Source organism: Pomacea canaliculata, linkage group LG2 (genome assembly GCF_003073045.1).
Source record: "Pomacea canaliculata isolate SZHN2017 linkage group LG2, ASM307304v1, whole genome shotgun sequence".
Classification (NCBI taxonomy): Eukaryota; Metazoa; Mollusca; class Gastropoda; order Architaenioglossa; family Ampullariidae; genus Pomacea; species Pomacea canaliculata.
The window spans coordinates 19,310,664-19,332,695 of record NC_037591.1 but is presented as its reverse complement, the minus strand read 5'-3'; the positions used below and the strand labels follow the sequence as shown (position 1 = coordinate 19,332,695).

The window sequence follows — 22,032 nt, the reverse complement described above, 5'->3', positions numbered from 1 at the left end:
AAACAAGGTTGCTTCCCTTGCCAGCCGTATCGCGTATGCCATAGACACGCAACTGCAATATATGAATGGGCGTATGTACTATTTCTACAAAGAATATGACATCTACAAAAGAAGTTCTAAATGTTCGGTATATAGAAATTTGTATTCCTATCACATATATTAATGTGCAACCACAAGTAGCTCGATCATTACCAAAGGCCATACTGTGCCACGCCAGTAATCCACCAAAAAGTCGTCTGAACATGCATATCCTCCGAGGACTGAATGCAGAAAGGTAAACACCTTGAATCATGGTCGCAGTGTGAGCAGCAGTAAACAACAACAAAATTAGACGTGGAACAGAAGCAAGTATTTGTTGGTATGAATGGACCAAAACTTTTCAATCGTTTACAAACACACACACATACGCATTTCGACCTCTATCCACTTACAGATTCTTACATTTAATGTATTTGATGATGTTTATCCTTTCGGGTTATCAGTTCAACTGCAGTGTGAGAGTGAGTAAAACATGTCGAAGGACTATGTCCAGAGAATATATACACGATCTGTATCCAGTTTCACCGTTCCACGACTGATTTAATAAACATTCTATCAGTGCATTCTAACCAGCTCATTGGTAATACAGTGGAACCTCGGTTAGCGAACGCCTCGGATAGCGAATTTTTCGGTTAACGAACAAAAATTTCGCTAAAAATTTGTCTCGGATAGCGAACAAAATTTCGGATAACGAACAAAAATTTCGTTAAAAATTTGTCTCCGATAGCGAACAAAATTTCGGATAACGAACAGCCACGTGAACCACACATGACCGACCAGCATGTCATCATTCGCGCTCGAGACAGTTACGATCAGTCGTTCCTTACCTGTGCGCATCCTTCTTATTTAGTGATTGTTGTGCTTTATTTTAATAAGATAATCCTCAATCATGGCTCCAAAGAAGATTAAGAGCAATTAATAGTAGTGAGGTAATGACAAGGACGCGGCCAACAAATGAATTGAAAAAGGAAATGATTTCAAAGTATGAAGGTGGCATGCGTCTGTCGGAAATGTGATGTCGTATTACCGAAGAGTTTACAAAAAAGGCAGAAGAAGCAGACACTGGACAAGTTTTTTTCTTCAACCTCAAAGCTACAGAAAAGGGAAGTCTCCCCCGATTTTATAATGTCACGTGTGCTCATGGAGAGGGATTCAAAGCAGTAATTCCACTCCTTCCTCCCCACACCTGTTTCCAACCACGCCGTCAAAACGGCAAGTTTTCTGATGTTTAAATGCTTTCGTTAATGTTTTTATGTTTATTTAACTCCGTTTATATTGCATTATAACTGTTCTCATTAAAACAAATACCTATATATATATAGCCTGTAACTTTCAAATAGCGAGTCAACAGGGGCTGGGAACCAATTAAATCTATTTCCTTTATTTCTTATGGAAAAAATTGTTTCGGATAACGAACATTTCGGTTAACGAACAGCTTTCCAGAACGGATTAAGTTCGTTAACCGAGGTTCCACTGTATGGAACTTTCGGTTCAATTGTAATGTCACAACAAAGATTTTTGCATGCAGTTGATGGAGATGCACTGATCCATTGCCAAACAGCATTCACTGGAATACAAATAACAAATACGGAAATAACAATCCTATGATATATATAGACAGAAATAACATAATTAAATTTTGCACCATCATTTATACCCCTAATAAACACATCCATTCGTTCTTTCTTATTACGCCTGACGTGTAGGGCTGCAACAATAAAGGTCTCACATTTTTGTCTGTCTTTGACCGTCTTAAACTGCCCCACGTACTCAAAGGTTCGATCTCTGTTCCATTACTGGTCTGCGCAGTGAGTGCGATCTATCTTGGTCGTGGTGCTGTGCATTACAAATACCTATTACTATTATTAGTAGTAGTAGTCCCAGCAAACACGCAAGATTCAAGCTTGGCCGAATCTTGCGTGTTTGCTGGGTTATTATTTTTATTTGTATAGCACTTTTCCAATGACTTTAAAGAGCTTTACAGAAACGATATACCAACTGAATCACTAAAAACCACGCATTCATATTCTCACATAAAAGTCATGCTCACTTCTACAGCAGACACACCTACTCAAATAAATACATACACGAGTTTTGGACGTTTGTGGTCAGAACAGAGTTACAGTAAAGTCGCTGTTCTGAAAAGATGCGTCCAGTTTGGACTTAAAGTAATGATTATCAGAGGGACGAATGCTGATCAAAGGTAATCTATTCAAAGTTGATGGGGCTAAGTAGAAGAAAGACCTCTGTCTATTGGTCTTTGTCTCAGTGGGACTCGCAGAAGCTTATATTGTCAGAAGATGAGCGAAGAAATCGTGTGGGCGTATAGAAGGGAGTGAGTTCAGACAGGAACCGAGGACCAGTGCCAGAAACGGCAGAGTAAGTCAGAGTGAAAAGTTAATAGGCTATATGATCCGCAACTGGCAGCCGAAGTAGTATAATAGGATGATAGTTGTGTGTAAAGTTTCGACCACACCAAAGACCACAATCATTCCATTACATACTAAGGGACAATTAAGTTGCCTTCAAATCCTTCCTCCTGCATATATCCTTCTGAATAACTGCCTCCCTACCAGCCAGACAAGTCATTTTGCTTTTAACGGGATGATCTTTCTATCACTGTAAAACTGTTGAAAAGTTTGGACACTGCTTGTCTTCTTCTTCCTTTATATATATATCAGTTTCAAAATCCTTGCTCCGCGTCCATTGTAGGAGAGCGGCACTCTCGAAGTTTGGAGCCGCCGGTAGCGCAGTAGGTAAAACACTTAATACTGTATTCACTGTCATCAATGTGGTTAAGGGGAGTGGGGTGGAGAGTAACTTTCCCCAGGCACCACAGTTTCCTTACCCTTTCGTCGTCCTTTTTTTTTTTTTTTTTTTTCCCGTGGTTGTCAACTTTTGACCAGTGTCGATTTTTATCACAGGACCACGTTGAAAGTACCCAATCAACTACGACTTAAGATAACTCGACCACTGCCTTAAGAAGACGAATTAACCACTGCCTATAGACAAATCGACCACTATACAGAGATGACAATAAGTTACTATTAACGACGACGACGATAATGAAAGAATTTGGAGAGCGATTTCCCCATGAGGAGGCAAGCTCACGCCGTGAACGAAAGACTTGTGACGAAAGTGACGAAGTTACAAAATAGCGAAAGGATGTTTCCGTGGGAGAACGACGAATGAAATATATGGACGAATTGAGGAGTGAGCCATGCGTTTTTCGGGTTTAGGCTTTACAAGACAAATCCACATTATAACAACGAAGGAGAAACACCGAAACCGTTTTCACAGCTGACGACATGGGATGTTACTGCGCGATACGAATGTTTCACATTATTACAGGCAGTTCAGTCCCCATTTTACTGATCAGATTAGGAAATTGGAGCCAAGACAAATCCATATTGAAAACTGCAGAGAAGAAAGTTTTAAAATTTTGCCTATTTACATCTTTTGTATTGTATTATTTTTTTTTTGTTTTAAAATAGCTTCTTTTTGGTAAACTAAAATTTCGGTTGCTTTGTGAAATGGGGCTATGGACGCATTGTTAGGGTACAACTTAATACGGTAGCGAATAGCCACATAAATCGTCCTTGGTATACCGACGGCATTGTAGTTGAGTGTGAGCCAAACTCATTATTTGTTCATTCATTAATTCACTTTTACCATTTGAGGAATGGTTATGTCGGTCTGCCGGTACTGCATGGTCGTCAGAGGTTATGGGAACAATAGATGTGCTACGGCTGAGATGATTTGCCATTCGATCAGTTCTTCAAAAGTAGATGCATAAGGTGTTGTCCGTTTTCGGGAAGGATTTCCAACTTGAGGAAAAAAAATCTAGGACTTAACTGAAAAATAAAATTGGTTAAGGAGGGCCAGCATTTGGGGATCGTGAAAGTGAGCAATGTACCACATCGCACTGCGAACGAGAAACGTATAGAATTGCCAGCGGCTACGTATTCTCAGTACCAGCTCGACAGCCGACTATGGAACTATAAATATATACGCTCGCGTAAACAAAATGTTCATTTTCTATATTCAGACCTACGATTATTCATACCTCAATGACGGGAATACACAAAACAAAAGCAGGCTGAAAGAAAAGATTAAGCAGCGAAAAAGCATGCTGTGGATCTGAACTAGTAAAAATGAGGACTTGCTGAATAACTCGTAAAAATGTTGTAGTGCAATTCTCAAACGGTCTGCGTAACACTTCAACATTTACGAGTGTTATCCATCATTATCCTCACAAAAAAAAAAAGAAAAAAAAAAAGATGAGGAGATGGCAAAAGATTGAGTGTAAAAAAAGGTTCGAAATTATACCGCCTGAGATGAGTGTTTCGAGAGATGCTCGTCAGTAACAATTAAGGATTGTAACAGACCTGTTGTGTAACTGATATTAGTATGTAAGGAAAAGTTACAACACAAATTAACAAACGTTTGCATCCGCACAATCTGCAATGGCTGTATACGAAACAAAAAAAGATATAGTGAAATTAAAGAGACAAAGATATTAATAACGTGCATACAGCAATATAACTAAATCCATAAATACAACTTATGCTTCTGCTCTCACTGGTTTTCTACAAGAATCTCAGTATGTTATAACGATAATGGCTCTTACTGTTATCCTTTAGAAGTTCTATGGAGCTTTTTCTTTTTCTACCTTGTATCTGTTATTAGTTGCAATGTCTCTGTATAACTGCTTGTTAATAAGTTTGATCTTTGTTTGAACTTTGTTTTGTTTTCTTTATCAATCTGTTTTGAAGTTTTTTGTTTTGTAAAACGCATTGAGTCAACTCTGCAGGTGAAAACTGCGCCATACAAATCTGCTTTAATAATAATAACCGATTATACTGTACGTGTGCTCTAAGGCTTTCTCCTTTGGCTTCTTTTACTCGCTGTGTACATCCATCCAATTATAGTCCCGCCATACACCATATGGGCATTCATCCGTATCACATTAAGCTGATGACACAGAGCTACTAGAGTTCACTCTCGCTTTTCTGCTCCAGCAGGTCTGCATCATTACACAGCAAACAGTAGACGCCATGAATGCTTGGATGTTCAGCGAACTGAAAGTGAATGACGACGAAACTGAGATCATTCCAATATCCTCTGCAAATACTCTACAATGTGTGCCATCTTCTACTTCTTTTGTTTTCTATGGGCTGAACATCTCAGACCTTCGGGAATCTTTATGTTATCATCGATGCATCGTTGTCTCGTGAATCTCACCAATGCAGTCTACAAGTCCATCTTCCTTGAGCTTAAATTAAGGATCAGTCATTTCCGACCCTTCCTATTAGTTTCCGCCACTAAGAAAGTTTTTTTTTTTTTTTTTTTGGGGGGGGGGGGGGGGGGAGGGAACTGCAGTTCGATCTGTACTATCTGCTCTCTGTAACCTCCTACTGGAAAACTTTAAAAAAATCTAAGAATTATCCTGCTCGCATTGTCGTCCATAAGCGAAAAGCAAACCATGCCTCATCTCTCCGTTACGAGCTTCACTGGCTGCCAGTTCGAGCTGGCATTGATTACAAAATCGCCACACTGGGCTGCCGTTGTCTTCACAGCTTTACCCCAGCAAAATCTGAGCTACTGACGTTTTACCATCCATCGGTCTCCTTGGTCTGCCCTCCTCTTCCTTCTAGGTGTCAGGCGAGAGAAATCTGAGATGCATTTCTTCTTCTTCTTGGTTCTCACCGTTTGAAATTCTTTTTCCCTTTCTTTTTAAACTGTCTCTACGTTTTTCATCATTAAGTAAACACTTCCTTATTCCTCTGGTTTAATCCTCAGCTCTTCTTCTTCATTCATACATTTCTTTTATGCTTGCCGTGGTGTCAACCGTTTGCTGCCGCAGTTTGTGTGTGTGTGTGTTCGTTAGGTCGATTAATTGTCGGCTTGTTATAGCAGCCTTAATTGTCGAACAGCGCATTGAGCTCACCTCCAACGGGAACAAAGTGCTCCTCAAATTACAGTAGAACATCCCCACTAGAACTGCTTAGTGCTTGCCTAATATTTTTGAATTTTCAGTGCTCGACCATCGTGCTAAAAGCTGCATAAGACGACACGCTTACCCGTGTCATACTTCGCGCATCGATCAAGCAGTAAAGACCTGTTCTGACGCTGTGTTCACGATCTCTCTTTTTTTAAAAAAAAATAAAACACACACACACACACGTTTACCATACGGTCATCATGGGGCACCTAGTGAAAGTGAAGAAAAGAGGAAAAAATAAGAACAATTACATTATGAAATAGATGTACGTCTGAATTATCCAACCAGTATGAAATAGTGAAGTTGACGATAATGACAATTTTGAAACATTAGAGGCTTTTAAAGCATGTGATAGTTAAATTATATTTTTGAATTAAGCATATTTGAGATAACCTATTTTAACGTATGATATATTATAAAATAATAGGAATAACAAAGATTATAAAGCTATTGCATGGTGGGTGCCGGAACAACTACATTTCAATGTTCTTCACATGCGAATGAATGTAGACCTACTAGCTTACTTTTGCACTTCCGTCAGTATGAGTGCATGCAAGCAAAAGGTGCATGGATTATGTGTCGATAATCAGCAAAACAATACCATGTGCAAAGAGTGGGTCTTGAAGCAGAGCTGGTGAGAGCATGGGCGTGTATAGGTGGATTGCTGTCTGTCTGCAAAGACCAACGCGAAGTTCTTCGCTGACAGCCTGGGCGAGCCTAAACAAAGAATGTGACTAAACCGGAAGCTTTATAGTCTCATGCCTCGTTTTAGTAGTTAATCTGAAATGTGACTAAACCGGAAGCTTTATAGTCTCATGCCTCGTTTTAGTAGTTAACAGGAAAAAAATCGTCTGCCAGCAGTCCAGTAATACAATTTCGTGGTGAGAGCAAATCGTCAGAAGTTTGCCATAAGCAGAATCATACAACGGGCAGGGGCGGCCTTGGGCACGTGCAAACAGGCCTGCCACGCCAATATATTGAATATAAAACAGAAAGAGAAAATAACGACACTGGTGACGGCAATGTGGCCGAAAAACATTGTTATTACTAATTAGTATGCTGCATTTACTTACGTTGTTTGAGTCTGAGCAGTAAGCTATATGTATTATAGTATTAAAACGTTCTGCCCTAATGGTGACATCACGGGCCGCCCCTGGTTTTATTGACATTGGCGGGTAAAGGGACCACCAATTCTTTCTCTGCTCAGGGCCGCCAGGATCCCAAAACCGCCTCTGCAACGGGGTATATCTCTTTCATTTATGATTTCACACAGAACAATTAATCTTCAAATAACCAAGAAAATGGCTCATTTTATACTATTAAGCCCTTCTCTACTCAGATAATGCAACTGCGAACCTCTTACGAAGTGCTTACATGTGAGAGCTAGATATATCGTCCTGACAGAGGTGGGAAAAAAACGCCAACCTTAACCGCAAGTATGTGCAAATAGGTTCATGTTTACAAAATCAGTTAATGTCTGCTCTAAGTATAAAATACTTTGAAATCACGTGCAGAATACCGATCGTTTTCAGGCCTGTACGTTTTGCCATTTAAACTTGTTTAATTTCTCTTCCCCTTTACATCCCAGCCAGACTTCTCCGCTCTTAGTCGGATGACCGTACGCTCTATACTTCCCCGTCACCAGAGCAACGTACCACGGTATATGATGGTTACAGGATTTTTAGTTACTGTGCTGTAAAACAGTAGCACTTTAATTCTAATGCCCTTCCAAATTCGCCATCTCTACCCACCATAGAATAGTTTAAACGTGTACTAAAAACACGTACATCTGTTCCGCGAGCATTACTTCTTAAACCAATCAACATTATATAGATGTCAATGGTTGTGATTATAGCCAGTTGACTATAGTCCAACTGTTCGCCTTCCTCTGCAGATTTATAACGCTGTCTATCCTCATTGTTTGTTTCCTGATTCCTCTTATTGTGTCTTCTGTTTGTCTTTTATTACTTGTCTGCATAGCTGTTTCTCCTTCCGTCCTTCATACTTTGTGCTGAGAGAATTACGTAAATCACAAGTACTTTTGTTATTTTCTTAGCACGCGCGTTCGATAATTGTTCAAACCTCCTATGACGACCGAATCATGGACGCTTATTAAAAAACATGCATGGTATCACATTTGAAACTATAGCTAGATCCTTGCCTAATGTTGTTTCTTTTTTTATTGTTTTCTTTTGAAGTTTTTTAAAAATGTTTGATCTTTATTGTTAATTTCGTTAAAGTAGTCTAAAGAAAATCAGCAAATGTTTACCTCTTTACTCATTCAAACGTAGTAAAGTGACTCGGTGATGTAAATAAATTTTTCATTTGTCTTGATCTAAACGAGCATTGGAATTTGAAATTACTGATCTCCTCCCACCTCTTCTACATCTTAGTATAAATTTCGCATCTTGAGTTTCCGCATTGAACTACGCATGCGCAAAGTTATACGTGATAAGCGGAAGTGACTGCTCTGTATATCGTGGGCTGTGTTTATAGTAGTAATGGCATCACCTCATTTGCAAAGAACTCGTAATCGACATTCTTTGAGATGTGTTAATGAGATGATTTGTTAACTATTTTTATATGAATGGCATAGTTTGGACAAGACGAACTTTTCTTGGTATTGTCCATAGTTCATCATTAATTTCAAAATGGCTGCTGTCGAGGGCCGAAATACCATCGCAGGCTCCAATGTTATGGCAAGTCTTGACGGACGCTCTCAAGAGGAACTTGAGGAGGAGCACGAAGGTATTTTTCATCATAAGTTGCTTGATTGTGTGTATTGTGTAGTCAATCATCATTAGTGTCTTTTGCTACCACATACGTAGTGCACATTATACTCATATATACAAATCAGCAATATTATTGGCATTCTTCTACATCATAGGTTAGAGTTCTCCACCTTTAATCTGAGCTGAAATGATAATCGAGACTGGACAAAATGCAGATATATAACACCATCAATAAAATTTTACATTGTGTGACCATGCATAGATTCCAAAATAAGTCATGAAAAATGGGTGGGTTCATTCTTTTTTTCAAAGATGACCACCAATGGCTATCACTTATCATAAACCTTTAATACATAGAGCAAAGCTCATTTAGCTGTCAAAAAATTTGAGCTGTCAGTAAGTTTTTTAAGTAAGATATGTTTTTAATCATGAATTATCTCAAATCAAAATTGTAAGACATTGGAACCTACAAAATCTAGGGTGTAACAATTGAACCAGGATAATTAATGACCAGATTTTTGTGGGGGGTCAGGAAAAACTGGTTAAGTCAGGGAAATAATAATGATGGGGAAAATTTTTTCACCTTTAGGGAAAATCTATGTTTCCTTTCAAAGTTTTTTCAGTCATGTCTTCTAGGGGCATGTATCACCCAATTAGTTGCAGATCTATGTCAGCTTGCAATCAAATGCATTTAATTGGAATAAACTAAAAGCCCTAGGAAGGAAAAAAAAATCAAAACTAAAATTAGACGGGCATTTGCTTTTATCAGGTCCTAGTTGAGGGCAGTTCTGTGCTTACTAGTAAAAGAATGTAAAGTAAACGTGAAAAAAACAAAAAATTCATCTGAATGTACTGTTAAACTAAAATGTCATCTGTATAATAATGCGAAACGTAAGCTTATGGGTGTTCACATTTGTGTGACATTTGTGACAAAGATTGCATGTTTGTACTGTATTCATGCTAGTGTGTAGCATACACACACCCAAACAAAAAAAAAGTTAAGCTCAATAAGCTCACTGTTCTGAGTTATAAAGGTGTGGCAAACATGCATGGGGATAAAGAAACATAAAGTAGTGTCTGCAGGGTCTGGGTATCGCATTGTAACTACAGAAACAAGATGCTTTTCCTGCTTTGTCCTGGTGAAGCGGCTTGCTCATGTTTCACAACTACAGCTCTATACTACCACTTAAATTAATTTCAGCAATCAGTTGCTGAAGTTTACTTGCCTGCTTCATGACAGGAGGCACTCAGCAAGGAATTTAGTTTACATGGTTGTCATTTAAAATTTGTGTTACAACCACACCCTTATTTCATAAAAACTAGTCTGTGACTATGTCAATTTTTCACCGTTAGTATTTTAGTTAGTAGTTTATTTCCTATTGTAAGACCAAAGTTAGTAAAAACTGATTCACAGTGATGGAAATCTTGTAACTTGTCAAATTGGACTTTGAAAAAATAAATGGCATTAAACTACACCATATTAAAGAGCCACCTGATTGTTGACATATGTCATGCTTAAAAGACTCCTTTCAGATCACATATTAAATTGCAAGAGAAATATGAATCTCAAGAAATTAAATAAAAATTATTTCTTCACCTGCTCCATTCTCCATTTGGGCCTGAAACCATGAAACCTGACTTCACTGTGGCTACACAGTACTCTGTCATATGTGAATCCCACTTTGCTCCAGAATGTTACCCAGTAACATAATCGCTGAAGAAACGAGAGTTTTGAGGTACCACAAAAGCGTCATCTTCCAGAGTTTGTGCCTATAGACAGGAGCATTCTTTTCCTCACCCAAGAACTTTGAACACCTGGAATTATTTTGATCGATGTGCTTCAAATTTCACTTTTCATATTTTTATATTAAAGATATTATGAAGCATCATTGATTCAGAATTTTAGAAATGTTTAATTTTTTTTCGTTGTTTTCAGGGCATGGTCAAGATGGGGAAACATCCAAACCTTTGGTAAGTAACATGCTTCAGTATGCTCAGTCTGCCTTTTGAATGATGTACAGTTCACCATGTCTTGTTATGTCAGTGGTGTAAGTTAACTAACTAGCAATGTAAAATAATTAGTTGATCCCATAGTTGCCGTCAGAGCTGATTCAGCACAAAATCTGGTCATGGACAGTTTTGCTTCTTGCATCCACACTTTATTTACCTGGATTGTTCTTTTTAGACTTTTTTTTTTCTCAATTCTGAGTTCAGTTTCAGATGGTAAGCTGGTAAAAGTGATCTCCTAAGATATGTTTTTCTTTAATTTGGCAAAGGCATGTGGCATGTGTAGAAGAGTATTTTGGTAGATTCTCAAGATGCTATCTTTTAGGACTTTATTCTGCTTTTTATCTCATAATTTTTAAAAGATCGGGTGAGTCATGTTTTATCAGATTATCAGGAATAGGAAATGCTTGAACACCTAACTGGTAGAGCATACCGCAGATTTTCTGTTTGTGAAAAAATATGGGACATTGTGATCAGTTTTTGCACTTGATGTCAAGAATATACATCATGCATTGGGTTTTCCCGTGATGCTCTTTGTTCCCTGTAGTCTTTACATTCACATGTGAAAGAGGATTTTATTATTTTTTCCGACATGTTTCATCATATTACCATAAGGAAGAGTTATTTAAGTTTTTTTCCAGCTTTCATTGTGGTCTTCCGTTTTTAATTTTGTGTTAAATACACTATCACAGTGTGTTGTTCTGACTAAATGTTGATATCCAATCCATTAACATTATTTGTGATAGTTTTATAATTAATAAACTGGCTTAAGCCATGTTAATGCTATACTAATATTATTATACTCTTTCCTCACTGTAAAATTTTTCATCATTGCTGATATAGCATAAAATATTAAAACCATGATCAATACCTATGGCAAAAAAAAAGCATGCACACAGTGCTTCCTATTGAGCTTTTTTTTTTTTTTTTTTTTTTTTTTTTTTTTTTTGTCTTTTTAAATAATCATTTCTGTAAGAATTTGCAGAGTTAAAGCAATTGCTTTTAATTTATTTCAGAGCGGTGGATCTGCAGGTGGGCCTATGGTGTCTCTCCGTGAGCGAGACCGTAAAATTGGCCATCGGCGTGTGGATGATGCAGGTGTAGTCACATACAAAAAGGTAAATTTTTCGAAGTTTAAAAGGTTTTTAGCATACAGTTCACCATTCTGTTGAATTCATGCCCTGAAATGCAAATCTTGTTTTTTGTGAAGGTATGTCTTTTCTTTTCTGCACATATTAATAATTAACAGTTCAAAACACCTTTAATCAAATCCCTTGCATCTTGCTGCCATTGTGCTTCAAGACTGGCACCATCAAGGCAAAAGCAAAATCATATCGAGGTGTTGCTATAAGCAGTTATCCTACCGCTGTTCTTACTAGCCTGAAACCAAAACTTCAATAAAATTTAGAAGAGTTTCAAGGAGACAGAGACGACAAATTTTTTTCAATGTCTTCTTGCAGAAAGCACTGCTGTGTTAGCACATTGCACACTTTATGTGACTCCTGTCATTGCAATAGCATTAAAATTATGAAGTAAATCACAAGTGTCCAGGGAGCAAAATCAGTCAACTGAAAACAGCAAAGACTCCTACAACTGTCAGCTGAAGACAGTTGCTAGCATTTTCCAGTCAGAAGATAAGCGTGAATGGCAGCATATCTACCAGTCCAACAAGAGATCAAGAAAAATTAGTTTTCAGATGTTTGCAGAGTGCAAATAAAGTTTGTAAAAGACATATAAAGGGTTATAATTTGTGAGTTCTTAGTTTTATTAAGTGAGGAACTTCATGACATGAAAGGAAGGGATTATGCTTTCACAATAATAAAGATAATAAAATTGATTTGTAAAGTGCATAATCACGCTCACCAAGAAGCATGCTCTAAGCGCTTATGACAGGTAGGAAACATGGACAGCATATAAAGGACAGAAGGAGAAGCAGCTATGCAGATAGGTAATAAAAGACACAAAGAGGAATCATGGAACAAACGGCAAGGATAGAGACTCATAAATCTGCAAAGTACTATAATTTCAACTATTGACAAATTTGTTGATTGGTTTAAGGAGTAATGTTCATGGAACAGATGTGTGTTTAGCACACAGTTAAATGGTGGGTGGATGGCGGATATGGAAGGGAAGAGAGTTCCACTGTTTTGCAGTATGGTAAAAGTCCAGTGAATGTATTTGGTTGTTTGGTGTCAGGGATAGAGAGCGTAGAGTCATCAGACAAAGAGTAGTCTGGCTGGGATTGAAGGCTAGAGAAATTCAGAGAAATAGGGCAGGAGCCTGCAAAGAAATTAAAATAGCGCAGACAGTTTGTACTAAATGCAAGAATGAATTGGTAGCCAGTTCAGAAAGCAAAGAAGAGGAGTGATATGGTCCAGATTCCTAGCTTTTAGCATCTGACGTGCAGTGGAATTCTGTACTTTCTGGAGTTTGTGAAGAAGATATTTGGGGCAGCCTGCAAGCAACAAGTTAACAGTAATTAGCAGAGATAGTATAAATGCTGGTTAGTGATCAAGGGAAAAGAATAATTGCTTGGTAATCAGTTCTATCTTTTTACCTGCTGTCTTTGTGTTGTACTGCCTATTTGAACAAGGACATTATAGTCACCACGTCTGGTATAATGTACTGTGGAGTGCACACAGATGAGTGGTGAAATACAGGCAAAATAAGATGCAATAGACATAGATTATATACAGGGCTTCTGCTAAGGCTAAATTCTTTGGGGTCCCAGTGACCCCTTCAGATTTTTAAGGGGTCCCTGTTCTTTGCCCAAATTTGAAGGGGACCCCATTGACGAAAATTGAAGGGGTCCTCTGAACTTTTAATGCGTACTGTACGCAATTTTTTGCGTAGGCAGAAGCCCTGTATATATAAAGATATTTTATTGTTTGTAATGTGTAAACTATTTTAAATTGAAACTTTGAATTTATTAGTTGTTTTCTTTAATAGAAACCTACTTCGGAGTTGATGCAAGCAATCCAGCTTGGCATCGGACAGAGTATAGGAGGTCTTTCATCAAAGCCAGAAAGAGATGTTCTAATGCAGGATTTTGCAGTTGTTGAAGTTGTATTTTTCCCAAGGTAAGTTCTGTCATTTGGAAATGAAAAGGTGTTTCAACAACCGCATGCTTTCCTATAATCGTTATATAGTTGGGTTTTGTTTTGGCGGTTTTTCCATTCTTGAAATACAGCAAACATCACTATGCACAGAAAGAGGTTACACTTGCATCATCATGTTTATGCACGTTCATAGTTTTCTTTTTTTCTCTGTTATTGACTGTAGCCTTGACAACATAAACATATCAATGTACAATCCTGAAGTCTATGTTGTTGATTTACTGTACTTTAAAATAAGTCAAGAGATACAATTACATCTTTGTTGACTGAAAAAAACAGATGTTAGATGGGAACTTTTGGATAGAAAAAGATTTCATTATGCTAAGCTATTATTAGTCTAAAAAGTCTATTGAATGATTGGTTGTTTTTCAGCGAGGGGAGCAACTTGACACCTGCACACCATTGTAGTGATTTTCGCTTCAAGACATACGCTCCAATTGCATTTCGTTATTTCCGAGATTTATTTGGAATTCAGCCGGAAGATTTCATGGTAAGCATGAAAAGAAACTATTAAAGGCTGGCCCAAGCACATAATTTATATAACTGGGTTTAGTTTGCTAATTTCTCAGATATTTTCAGGTAATGAGTGAGTTACAATTCTTTAGAGCTTTGAAATTTTCCTCAAGTTATGGTAATGACTCAGCTTGAAAATGACACCACTGCTTGCAGCTATTATGACAAATGTCACAATAAACATGCCCCAATCCACTTACTCCCTCCCCTCCAAAAACACAAAACAAGACATGCACTATTTTGACAAACTTATAACTGTACTGAGTTCAGTTCACCTGCCAGAAACATGGAGCTTAATTTCATTCTTGTAAAAAATGGAAGTGCCATGTATAATTTTAATAATATTCAGAATAATAAAAAAAATGTGTGACTATTTCTGATAAGGGTTTGTTACATGTTGCAAAATCAGCTCAAATTAGAAAGTAGCTTTTATGTCCTAATGTATACTCGAATGATGAGTAATTACTAGCCGACTTCGTATGTACACTTGTGTTGCCATCGTTCCAAATGCCTGATGTGTAGCTGTTGATTGGTGGGTCTGTTCCATTCTCCCCTGGTCCAAAGAAAAGGATCCTGTTTGCATTCAGTCTGCTGAGGGCTGCCTCTTGAAATTTTTGGGCCCAGCATTCATGTAACCACGAACTTGTATTACTGGAGTGCTTGCAGACGAATTTTTTCCCAGTTAACTACTAAACTGAAGCTGGTTTATACAAAGCTTCTGGTTTAGTCACATTTCAGCTCTACTACTAGAACGAGGTTGGTGTATACAAAGCTTCTAGGTCACGCTTATTGTTTAGTCTTGCCAATACTAAGAGCAGAGAACTTTGCAAGAGGCTAAGCATTGGTCTTGTCAGACAGACTGCAGTCCACCTATACAGGTCCTCGATGTAACTACAACAATAACATCACGGGACAGATAACTGGCTGAGGCAGAGATCTGTTTATACCAACCTGGTTAACTAGTTTTCTATATGGGCGAGTACTGGTGTGATGTAGCATGGCCTCAACAGTACATTGTCATCATCCAGCCTTTTGTGCTGTCAATTAAAGCAACCTAACCACATCAACAAGCTTTCCCAATCTGCACTCTTTTGAACAGCCTTTGGGACATATTAAGCCATAGAAACTAGAAATCCTCAGGCCCCAGCCACAAGTACTGCATAAGTTCTCTGAGAGGAGATTCATGATTCTAGCAGAACGCAAGCTCATAAATTTCTTATTATCAGGAGTTTGTTTGTACATGTAGATGGAATATTAAATTTACCTGTTAAAGCTACAAATAATGTTTCATAAAATACTGTGATTGCAGTTTTTTAATGATGCTAATGTACATATCACAGTAAGAATAATGGTTGAATGTTACTCTGTTTCTAGCTTTCATTGTGTGATGAACCACTGTCTGAGCTGTCAAATCCTGGAGCAAGTGGATCTATCTTCTACACAACTCATGATGATGAGTTCATCATTAAAACTGTTCAGCACAAAGAAGCAGATTTTTTGCAGAAACTTCTTCCAGGATACTTTCTGGTTAGTGAAGATACTGTTAGTAAATGGTTTCGTTAAATCTTTGGAGACACAAGAACTATATTGGGCTAGTTTACCATTGAATACATAAAACTACAGAAGAAATCGTCATAAGATATTGTGTATTATATATTAATTAACATTTGAGAACACAATACCTGGTACAGAAGTAGTCATTCTGAAGAATAATTTTTCTTTCATGCAAAAGATGAAAGTGTAACATATATATATAATATTACTTCATATAAAGTAGTATCTTCCACTGAGCTTTATCTAATCATAAAAAACTTGCACCACCATAATTCGTTAAAAATTTCATTGAGCAGTTAAGCTCAAACATTATCCAGTGGTTGTACAAAGACTTGTCCTGCCAAGTTATCCACATCGGCAAACTCATTAAATCTTTTAATGAAGACTGGCATAAGACAGGGTTGCAAACTATCACCAACAATCTTCCTGATGGTCACAGACTGGATTATGTGCAAGATGACGACGCTGAAATCCAGTGGACCTTCAGCAAACAGCTAGATGACCTGGACTTTGCAGATGCCATTAGTCTCCTGTCTCATCAGCAGCAATATGAGGACTTTAGGTAGACTACGGCCCATGCTGACTCAAGCTGCTGCCAACTCACTTGCTGTGGCTACCATCACATCACGATTGGACTACTGTAACAGTGCATTGTGGGGTATACCTGCTACTCAGCTGGATCGACTCCAAAGAGTTCAAAACACAGCCGCCAGGATTGTCACCCGTGCAAAGTCGTCCACTGAGCACATCACAACTATCCTACAGAGCCTTCACTGGCTCCCAGTGAACAAGCATATTGACCACAAAGTACTTTCCATTCCTCAGTCCTGCATGTCTAAAACTGCTCCTGACTATTTGCAAGAGATAGTTCCTCTTTACCAGCCGTCACGTAGCCTGCTCTCAGGCTCCCAGTCACGCTTCTGTCTCCCTGCAGTGGAAGACACCAACAAGAAGCGCACTGGAGCCAGGGCCTTCAAAAACGCGGCACCTAAGCTGTGGAATGCTCTGCCATCGTCACTCTCCACCATCACCTCACCAACCACGTTTCGCAAAAGACTGAAGACCCATCTGTTTCTTTCAAACCAGTCTTAAACAACCAAGAAACACTTCTGTCTATATTTTTTACTTTTCTGGTGTTTTATATATTTGTTCACTTTATTTTTTCTTCTTTTGTTTTTTCTGCGCAATGAGCATTCTTCTGAATGGATACCTGCGCATTACAAATTGACATCATCATCATCATTATCAATATGCACAAACCAAACTGAGGAAGCAGTGAAGACTGGATTAAAGGTCAACAAAAAGAATATTGAAGTGATAAGAATCAACAACATGCAGAACTCCCAATCCATCTTCAAAGAGAGAACATCCTAGAAGCAGATCGCTTTGTATATCTGGGGAGTATTGTCAACAAGGATGGTGCAGCAACTGCTGACATCAAAAGCCGCATCAGCAAGGCCAGGCATGCCCATCTGGAACTCCTGAGCATTATCCTTCTGCAGCGAGATCCGCATCTTCAACACAAATGTGAAAACTGTCCTAGTGTATGGTTCTGAAACCTGGAGAGTGACAAACACCATCAACAACAACAAGCTCCAGACCTTTACCAACTATGCCTACACTACATTCTAGGAATAAGATGGCCTGAAAAAATCTCCAACAGCGGCCTGTGGAAAAGAACCAAGCACAATGCCACTAGCCAAGTCATCAAAAAGTGCAAATGGGGGTGGATAGGACACACCCTGCACAAACCAGCTGACACCATTGCCAAGCAGGCACTTGACTGGAAACCTTAGGGGAAGAGGAGAGTTGGTAGAGCAAGGCAAAATGATGTCAGAACCACATGGGCCCAACTGAGGAGGGCTGTTCAAACCAGGTCTGTTGGCGAGGTGTTGTTGTGGCCCTATGCTCCTCGAGGAGTAACGAGGAATAAACTAAATTATTTTTTTTTAAAAAGCAGAGTGCCATAAATCTGCAGAGGAAGATGGGCAGGCAGACAAGTCAGTAGACTATAATCACAACAATTGAAAATTATGTTGATTGGTGTAAGTCATATGATTTCATCAGATATTTTTCACTTTTCATCAGCCAGAATGGACATTCAGAAAAGCAAAATTTGAAGTCTCATGTAGTAGTGAAGTCTGTTATGGCCTTGATGCCATTAAACTAAACATAACAGAATTTTTAGAACTGTAGTTTCTGTACAATTTAAGAGCAAAGCAGACTAAAGGCTTACCAGCTGCATAGAGTTTCACTTCGATGTTGGTACTAAATTTTAATTAGAACTAAACAGAGTAAGCCATGGAGTGACTGATTTCTAAGCTGTGTGTACAATCTGTTTTCCATATTTCTTCTATATTACTGTAAGCAGTATTCACTATCATGTATCATTTTATTTTTGGGATCATCAATATATTATGATCTGTCAATTTTGTCGGCATGTTGTTTGTTTACAGCTATTGCGTGTTGAGATACTATTCAGATGTAACTTCAGCATGTGCTACTGTCAACATTTAATGCTACTTGCAAATTATATTGTTCTTCATGAAAAAATAAGTTAAGCAGTCTTTTATAAGATCAATATGAAATGTATTTTATTATAAAAAAAATAGTAAAATCAATAAATCTTTTTGTCATAATTTGGATGTTAAAGAGTTAAATAGACTTAAACTTATTTTCACTTACCGGAGGCTGTTATTAAGTGATGTTTAAATTAAAAATGATTCAGCATATCTATATAATGTCTTTCCTTAGCATCAAAGCCAGGGTCAAAGTACTGACAAAAGTAAGGATAATAATGATTATTTATGAAGCACTTTACCCTACCATCAAAACGACCTCAAAGCACCATACAGATTCAAACGTCTGCAAATAGACGATGACATTAAAGCGCATCATGCGCTGTATATAAAATAAAAATCATTGTTGTCTCTTGCATGGATACATATATAAACATACCAAATAGCAAGCAGCACATTACAGCACTAAGAATCCTATGGATTGTTCAATTAATAGAAAAACCAGAATTGTTGTTTTCAGGAGGTCACTGTTTTCACAGTGCAAGTTGTTTATAACTGTAGATATACAGTACAGACAGTCCATTATTTCATGTGCAAGAATAGATTAATATTGTGGAGATTTTTGATTGTAAATCAGATAGCTGGTTCCGTTGCCACCATGCAGAGAAGAAAGACCACACTGTATCCAACCACAAAAACAGAGGGCTGACACTTTTACAGTCCATTGCTGGTGGTTTTCACACAAAACGAAATTTAACCATTAGAGGAAAAAGTCTTTGGTGCAGTGATGAAATGTAGCAGAGATGTAAAATGCTGAAGATTTCTACACCAGTCAGTGTGAAAATTACAATACATGTACCTCTTTACCGTCTGCTTCTGTTCACAACAGAGATAGAAATTGGGAACTCTCATAAGTATGTACTATCTGCAAAGTAAGAAATATCTTCTACAACACTTATTTCATAATTAGCGATGACACCTCCAGATTGTCTTGGTATTTATAGGTTTCCATGGGAATTTGTCCATCATCATTACTTCCATCTGCTATTTTCATTGGTTACAGGAGTCTGTTGAGGGTATTTAGTGAATATGAAACCCCTGAAACCAAGGGTAAATGGCCCTACTGCCTTGTAGTAATCTTGGGAAGAATGAAGGCTAAGGGAACAAGCTTCTATAGTAAATCACAATGATATGGCATCAGTGCAGTAGAGGTAAAGAATTCACTCTTGAGCCAGAACAATGCTAATGAAACATTGTGGGATTGACAGAGGTCAGATGACCAGGCTTTAATGAAATGATAGTAGATGAAGACCACCGATTCAGATACAGCAGGTGTTTCTCTTTGTGTGGTAAGGTTCCATGTGTTTCCTGAAAGTTTTGTGACAGTTATTTCACTCATTTTGGATAATTTTTATGGATAGTTTAAATTTAGGATCATATAAGCTTACTAAAGTGACTTAACAACTGATTTTTTTTTACATAACCCTTTGATAAGCTCTCAGCATTTTTTCTCTCCCAGTCTGCTTTTGAATCCTTGCTGTCCTCTTTAAACTACCACAAAGACCAAGAGTCAGTGATCACATCACTAACATCCTGGTGCTCAGTATGGACACACCACAAGATTGTTTCCTTTCCATTCCTTTTCTATGTTTTTTTTTCTTCTCATGGATCAATTCAGATAGTGAAGTTTGCCGATGACACTATGGTGGCAGGTCTCATCGCAAACAGTTGACTGTGTACTACCAGGAAGTGGATCACCTGGTGGCTTGGTGCAGTGAAAATGGTCTACAGATCAATGTTTCTAAAAACCAAGGAAATGATAGTTGACTTCTACAGAAAAAGAACTCCTGTTGAGCCTCTCACTATCAATGGTGAGACCATTGAGCAGGTCAACTGTTTCATGTTTCTGGGATCCATCTCAGCTGGGAAAATAATGTGATGGTTATTAAGAAGGCCCAGCAATGCCTTTTCTGTGCCAGCTGAAAAATTTTGGCCTAAGAAAGGGTATTCTGGTCCAGATTAATGCGGAGGATGATTGAGAGCATACATTCTCAGTCACCATCTAGAAAGTCCTACTCAGGTGGTGCATGCAGCTGCAGAATTATTGGTTGTGACTTACCCCCATTAAGCACAACCTACACCCAGTGCATTATGTGCAGGGAGCTCAAGATTGACTGATGCATTCTAGGTAATGACTAACCCTGGCCTTACCCTTTGGAGTCAGGCATAGACACATCCAGGCCAGAACTTCCTGGCTAAGAAACAGTTTCTTTGCCGATGCTGTGTGCAAGCGAACATCTATATATGCTTGTTCGCATTTATTTTTGGCATCTGTGGTGACTCTGAAATGAGCGGGTAATGTATGTGCAAGAGAATTTTGGGGGCGTATAAGTAATAGGGCGAGTAGTAGTGTCTTATGTATAATTGCAAATGATCTACAATGAAGCTCATTTTAAACTATGTTTTGTGACATACAATTATCTTTCTATAGTTTTTAGAAAATGTGGCAACCTAAAGCAGACACCTTACTCGAAAAGGACATGACTGCATTCAGTTAAAAAGTAAACAAAGCATTTTACCACAATAAGGTCTGCCAGAATGGCCATTCAGCATTAGTGAATGATTAGTGCTCCTCTTTTGACGTAAGGGAAACCAGAAAAGGCAGACTGCTAACTTAAGTTCACACAAGCCTGATAATTGTGTACATTTACTTTCCACACTAGAAGTGGTTTTTGTGCATTTTTTAAAAAATAAGCCATATTTTGGATGTGACATTGCTAGACAGCTATCTATCCTTTAAATAGCTGTCTATCCTGTTTAACTTGAATCTGATATATCATTTGGAATTTTTATCTTCCAGAACATCAGCCAGAACAAAAGAACACTTCTACCAAAATTTTATGGCCTCTACTGCTACCAGGTAAGTTTTACTATTGTGCTTAAAATAACATATCACATTCATTTCTTGCAGCATCAGCAATGCAGTACAGGTTTATATTCCTCTTTATCAGTGTCTCTTAAACAAAAACTAGCATAACTAGCAGAAGAAAATCTCTAGAGATAAAAGGGTGATAAGCTTTAATTATATAGTCTAGCTCAGAAATATTTAGTCAAATATCTGGAAGCATTTTAATGAGGTTTTCTATCTTTTTGCCTCATAGAACGTTAAGAAAAATTGTATCAATTTATTTTCCATTAAAGATCAGTTCGAATAGTGTACACAGATTCTGGTAGATAGAGACAATATATTCTGTGCATTACAAAACATGAAATCCAACTATTTATTGATTAATTAGTTTCAAAATTGGCAACTTTCACTTGTAATCAGCAAATCTTGCAAAATCTTATTCCTTAGGATAAATAGCTTGCTGCATCACATTATGTCCGTCTGTTCCATGCTGTCTCACAATGAGCATGTTTTGTTAAACTCTGTGTTTGGAAGGCATCAGATTCTTTGGAAAATCTTAATTTATTTTGCTATAGCAGCAAAAAATAATATGAAGTTCTGCTTGGCTGATTCGGAGGTAAAAGCTTACTGATTCAACTCC

The 22,032-nt window shown here is 37.9% G+C and overlaps 1 protein-coding gene across 9 annotated transcripts in view; it reads left to right on the top strand.

Moving 5' to 3' along the window:
• The first annotated feature begins 8,482 nt into the window (after window positions 1–8,482).
• The window catches only part of LOC112556925 (phosphatidylinositol 4-phosphate 5-kinase type-1 alpha-like), a 66,424-nt gene continuing 52,874 nt past the window's right edge, over window positions 8,483–22,032 (top strand). For all 9 annotated transcript variants that reach the window (XM_025226385.1, XM_025226388.1, XM_025226384.1 and 6 more), the window contains exons 1-7: window positions 8,483–8,791; window positions 10,712–10,746; window positions 11,799–11,900; window positions 13,732–13,862; window positions 14,271–14,388; window positions 15,786–15,938; window positions 21,345–21,404. In XM_025226385.1, coding sequence (XP_025082170.1) covers window positions 8,695–8,791; window positions 10,712–10,746; window positions 11,799–11,900; window positions 13,732–13,862; window positions 14,271–14,388; window positions 15,786–15,938; window positions 21,345–21,404 — 696 coding nt within the window. In that variant the 5' untranslated portion in view covers window positions 8,483–8,694. The remainder of the gene's footprint in view (window positions 8,792–10,711; window positions 10,747–11,798; window positions 11,901–13,731; window positions 13,863–14,270; window positions 14,389–15,785; window positions 15,939–21,344; window positions 21,405–22,032) is intronic.